Raw genomic sequence first — 6000 nt, 5'->3', positions numbered from 1 at the left:
TTTGGAATCTGTAAAATTGAAATCTAAATGGTTTACTTTTTGTTTTTTTTTCTCTCCTAGTCTTAAAAGGAAGAATGGTGTTGCTATTCTATTGGTTAGAGACTTGCAATTTTCTCTTACTAACCATCACACAGACTCAGAAGGCAGATGGGTTATTTTGGTGTTGAATATTCAAAATGTTACTTATGCATTTATTAATGTGCATGGTCCTAATCTTGATTGCCCACAATTTTTCAAGGACTTATCTCACCAGATTTCACTTCTTACTGTTGATCACATCATTATAGGAGGCGATATGAATATTCCTATAGACTATGTTACGTGCAGGGGCATAATCAAAATGCCAGCCAAAATCAGGTAGGTATAATCGGAAAATAATATGTCCGGCCATAGACATTCCATTATCACAGTTGAAAACGGTCAAATCAGGGCCGGCATTTTCCCCTGATTAAAACTGGATCGGTCATCTGTACTTTGTGGAAATGACTCTATAGCAGCTTCCCTATTATTGTATTGTCTAGCACTACTCTGTCTTTCTATCATGTCTTAATTACATTTTTGGTAATAACAATTTATTTTACATCTGTTCATATTATAGTGTAACCTAGGCCCTTGGAGGAGTGGCCTAATGGTTAGCACACCCATCTTGACATCCAGCAGCGACAGGTTAAAAACAGTGTTGCCAGGTGGGCGGTTTTGCCGCCCAATTGGGTGGTTTTCTGCGACCCGCCGTGGGAAATTTTTGCCCGCGGCAGGTTGCGGTTTTTTGGGCTCCTTTTGGGTGGTTTTAAAAGCGTTTTTTTTCGGCCACGGGGGCGGGGTTAGTGACGTTTTGGGTGGGGTTAGTGACGGTTTGGGTGTGGCCGATGACGGGGGAGGCGGGGCCGATGACGGCGGGGGCGGGGTTGATGACGCAGGGGTGGGGGTGTCAGGGGCGGGGTTTGACTTTGGGCGGGTTTTGGGCTGGATTTGGGCTCGATTGGGTGGGAAAAAATGTTTCCACCTGGCAACCCTGGTTAAAAAATCCCACTGCTGCTCATTGTGATCCTGGGCAAGTCACTTAACCCTCTATTGCTGTTGCAGGAATTACCACTATTGTTAGCAGAATCTGTGGTACTTCAGGAGTCAAACACCACACACCAGAATGAGAGAAAAGTCTTCTTTTTTTTCCAGCAAAGTAGAACATCAGCGCTAGCTCTCTCCTTCTCTATGTCGTGTCTCCTGTCTTGGTTCCTTCTCGTCTCAACTCCTTCTCTAACGTAAGCTGCTTCTGCTCTTCTTTATATACGGTCCTAAACCCTTCTAGCCCCCCTTTCTCACCAGATGGTAAGGAATAGATTGATTACCCTGTCTTGAACTAATTATCTCTACACATTTACTAAAAAATATCAGTTACATAGGTTTGAGATATTTCCTAAACTGACCTATGACCTGGGGCCTCTCAAACTAGACAATGTGGCACCTATCGCCTGCATTTTATTATTATTCACATAATCAGATTCCCGGTTAACTTCATAACTTGAGCTGGGTTCATTAAGGGGCCAATCTTACTTAATGGCACACAGACATGGTTTGTTATTACTTTCAGGAGACCAGTCCTACACTTAGCTAATCAATCAAGGAGAAGACTTGACTTTTCCTGACCTCTTTCACCTATTAGCTTCATACACAGAACTAGCTAGGACTGTGGATAATTCAAACCAGATGATGACCTCTTAAACTGCAGACAAATCTCACTTGAAAAGTCAAAGATGTAACACTGAATTGAAAAGATATTCTACAGGGAGAAATAAACTTATTAATTAAACAGAATAAAACATATTTTAAAATAAGCAGAAATCAGAATTCCTTATAAGACAAAATCTAAATCATCTAGAATTATTTAACTCTACTCTATCTCCTTCTAAACAGCGTTCAGTCTAATCTTTTAAAACAGCTTGCTTGCTGATCCCCTCGAGATTGTCTACTATGCCTGCCTTACTTAGAATGACATCCAGATGTGGTAAATAATACCTATGAACAATCCATCACTCAAAAAGGGACAAAGAAAGTTTTACTTCTCTCTGACCTTTCTAACCCCTAGTCTAGCAAAAGCTAGACATTTGAGTAATTAAAACCAGATGGCATTCTACCACTTTCCAGGACTGAACCAAACTTAGAGGCAGATGCACTAAAGCTAAATGAGCCTTTAATGACTCTCCAACGAGGAAAATTTGATCCGTTGCATGCATCAAAGGGCTTTTACCGAGGAAGCCAGCAGCTAACGAAAACGGAATGGAGATGAGCAATTAGTGTGAAAACCCCATTGAAACGACATGCACTAACCTTTTCCGATTGCCTTTACGCAGGAAAAAGGCAGGAAATCTAACGAGAGGTCTGGACCTCTCGTTAGGACAGCTCTGTGCCAGGAAAAATCATTAAGTGAAAAAATAAACAAACTTTGAGCCAATCCCAGCGCATTAGCAGAGCTAAAAGCGCTGTGATTGGTCCAAAGGACGTCAGAAAACACATAAAAAAATAAAAATAAAAAAAGGATCGGGAGGGGGCAAGGGCGCTCATCAGGAGTGTCCTGTACGGGCGGCCTTGCCCCCCCCCCCCGCTGCTCCCCACTTTCCGCCGCTCCCCCCACCCCGAAAAAGCAAAATTCTAGCAGCCCCTGCCCCCCTCCCTTCCTCGCTACTCTGTCTCACCTCAGCGCCGCCTCCTGACATCCTCCGCCCTGTGCCCCGCCCCCTCTTGGGGTCGTCGCCGCCATTCCCCTCCTCCATCGGGCCCCCCTCCCTCTTACCGGGCCCGTGCAGCGCCTCTCTCCTCTGTCCGAAGGCGCTGCACGGGCAAGAGGAAAGCTGATGCCTGCCTTCGCCCAGCTTCTGTCGCGCGTCTCTCTCCTCCTGGGCCCGCCCCTGTCTGACGTCGGTAACCTACGTAGGTTACCGACGTCAGACAGGGGCGGGCGCAGCAGGAGAGAGACGCGCGACCGAAGCTGGGCGAAGGCAGGCATCAGCTTTCTTCTTGCCCGTGCAGCGCCTTCGGACAGAGGAAAGAGGCGCTGCACGGGCCCGGTAAGAGGGAGGGGGGCCCGATGGAGGAGGGGAATGGCGGCGACGACCCCAAGAGGGGGCGGGGCACAGGGCGGAGGATGTCAGGAGGCGGCGCTGAGGTGAGACAGAGTAGCGAGGAAGGGAGGGGGGCAGGGGCTGCTAGAATTTTGCTTTTTCGGGGTGGGGGGAGCGGCGGAAAGTGGGGAGCAGCGGGGGAGGGGGCAAGGCCGCCCGTACAGGACGCTCCTGATGAGCGCCCTTGCCCCCTCCCGACCCTTTTTTTTAAATTTTTGTTTTGATTTGGGAGCCATGTGCTTGTGATTTGACTGTGTTTTGACTGTTTGTGGCATGCGCAGAGCAGCTAACATAACGCTTGGCTGCTCTGCGCATGATTTGGGGGCCGATTAACGATGTGTATTGTGATTCTTTGATACATTGTACGTTTCAATACCGATCTCAGCATGTGTGACTTTTTTTTTTGGTGCATTTTTCGTTATTTTAAAATCGTTAGGGACTTTAACGATTTAGATTTTTTTACGTTTGGTTGCTGCATCTGCCTCTTAAACAGAATTAACAAATTAATATGATTTCTCTGTTCAGGCTGCCTCATTGCCTCAGGTACAACATCCTCCAAGGACAAAAAAAATACCCAGTATACCTGAATATAACTCACCTTGAGCAAATACTGAAAAAGGTGTAAGTAAAAAAAAAAAAAAAAACGTTCAGAAAGAGCTCCTTTTATTATGGACCAGCTAGAGAGAAGAGTTTTCAGTTTTGATACAGGTATAAGTCAGCACAAGAACAAAATATAAGAAAACCAATGGACTGCATTAGGGGCCCATTTAGTTATGTTCAAACAAATGAGAGATCTGTATGAAACAAAATATTTATTTTTGTATTATTTTGACTTATAAAACCACTTGTCCCTGAAACATGCTAACCACGCCCCTTCTATAAAACAGATGAGCTGAAGATGTGATTCCATGTGCCCCAATGAATTAGTTTAATTTTACTTCCATTTTACACTATATTCCATCTTTATAACACCAGGCTTGTCAAGGCAGAGTATAGCAACAGTTAAGAAGACCCTATCAGGAAACAGAATATCCTCACCGTATTGTATAGAACAGTGTAGAAAAATGAGCACAAAATACAGAATGTATTACTGCTGTTTATTTTTTACCAGCTACAATAATGTTTTAAGCTGTTTCAGCAATACTTATTTCATGATGTATATCTAGAAATGGGAAGGTGTCAAATAAGTTGAAAAAAAAAAAATCCTCCACCTTTTAAAGCACTGGAACAGCTTTAGATTTTTTTTACAGATGGATCACACGTAGTAGCATAGGCAGTAAGCATTTCTAGTAAACTAAAACGGCGGGAAGATCTATCTCCTGAAAAACAACCTCCGCCTACTGGCTTCAGCCCATATAATGGGCTGGATAGGCTCATGCCGTCTCTCTCAATCTGAAGCTATCCTCCTCCTCGGACGCTTCTAATACGGAGTATACGTGTATAGCAGGCACAGCGGAACTGAAGAAGGTTTTATAATATCTGTTCGGCGGAAGTCGACGATTTGTCTTGTTTTTTTTTTGTCGGATTTGGAGGACGTAATTTCCGGGTTGTAAGGCAATATGGCGGCGCTCGGAGTATCGAGTATATGGCGCGCGGCTGGTGAGATTTGTGGGAATTATTAATTTGATAGGGAGTAATGGAGGGAAAGGGGCTAAAACGCACACAGGAGAAAGAGGATACAGGGATTTAAAGTTTAGAAGAGGGGATGCTCCATGTATTTGTAGGGGCGGAAGCGGAGTAAGGTCACCGGGGTGGATATGGGATGGCGATCAATGTATTTTTTGTTTGTTTGAAAATAATCGTTGTTAAGGTTAACACTACAATAATACAAAATTATATAGAGTTGGATTTATAATAGTTATTAACATGTTATGCATTTATATAATAAGGAAATAAATGCTTAAAACGTGCGCACGTGACAAGTGGAGGGGCGGCATATTGATTGGAGCTAGTCTTGACACCCAGAGGTGGCCGGTTCGAATCCCAAGGCTACTCAGTATACCGTTTATAAAGATGTTGATGCTTTAAATGATTAATGCACAAAGTTTACTGCTATTCTTGATATTATAAGACTTGCACTACTAGGTCAGTCTAAAGGTCAATCTAGTCCACTCTTCTGTTTCTAATTTTGGCAAAATACAAGTCACAAGAATGTCAGAATTCCCCAAAGTAAGAAGATCCCATGTTACGCACCCCCAGAGGAAACCAAGGTCTGCAGTAATAATAGTTTAAGAAATGTTCTGCAAGAAATTTGTCCAAACCTATTTTTAAACACAGCTAAATTAACTGTCTCTTCTGCATGCTCCACCAACAAATGCAGTGAAAAATGTCTCCTTTTTGTTTTAAATGTGCTACTTTGTAACTTCATGGAGTGTTCCCTAGTCCTTGTACCTTTTGAAAGAATAATAAATTGAGATTTACCAATTCCACTCCACTCAGACTTTATAGACCTCTATCATATCTCCATTCAACTGTCTCTTTTCCAAGCTGAAGAGCTCTAACCTTTGTAGTCTTTCCTTGTATGCGATTTGCTCCAGCCCCGTAGTCATTTTGCTCTCCCTTCTCTGTATTTTTGTATATTTCTACTATATATTTTTTGAGATGTAGCAACCACAGTTTGTGTACAGTACTCCAAGGTGCAGTCTCATCATGGAGTGATACAGAGGTCTTATGATATTTTTTTTAAATTTTCTATACTTTCCTACTAATTACTAACATTGTTTACTATTTTGACCTCCACTTCCACAAACTTGAGCAAATAATTTCAATGTATTATTGTCTCTGATCATACCCAAATCCTTTTCCTCAAAGGTGGTTCCTGATGTGGAACTTAGCATTGTGTGGCTTGGATTAATCTTTCTGGTGTGCATCACTTTGCATTTGG

The 6000-nt window shown here is 43.1% G+C and overlaps 1 protein-coding gene across 2 annotated transcripts in view; it reads left to right on the top strand.

Annotated features, from left to right (window-relative positions):
* Positions 1 to 4622: 4622 nt before the first annotated feature.
* Positions 4623 to 6000, top strand: part of TUFM (Tu translation elongation factor, mitochondrial) — a 143220-nt gene continuing 141842 nt past the window's right edge. For both annotated transcript variants that reach the window (XM_030209431.1, XM_030209430.1), the window contains exon 1: positions 4623 to 4715. In XM_030209431.1, coding sequence (XP_030065291.1) covers positions 4676 to 4715 — 40 coding nt within the window. In that variant the 5' untranslated portion in view covers positions 4623 to 4675. The remainder of the gene's footprint in view (positions 4716 to 6000) is intronic.

This window comes from Microcaecilia unicolor, chromosome 7 (assembly GCF_901765095.1).
Source record: "Microcaecilia unicolor chromosome 7, aMicUni1.1, whole genome shotgun sequence".
Classification (NCBI taxonomy): Eukaryota; Metazoa; Chordata; class Amphibia; order Gymnophiona; family Siphonopidae; genus Microcaecilia; species Microcaecilia unicolor.
The sequence above is the reverse complement of the archived record's forward strand: the minus strand, read 5'-3'. Positions and strand labels throughout refer to the sequence as shown.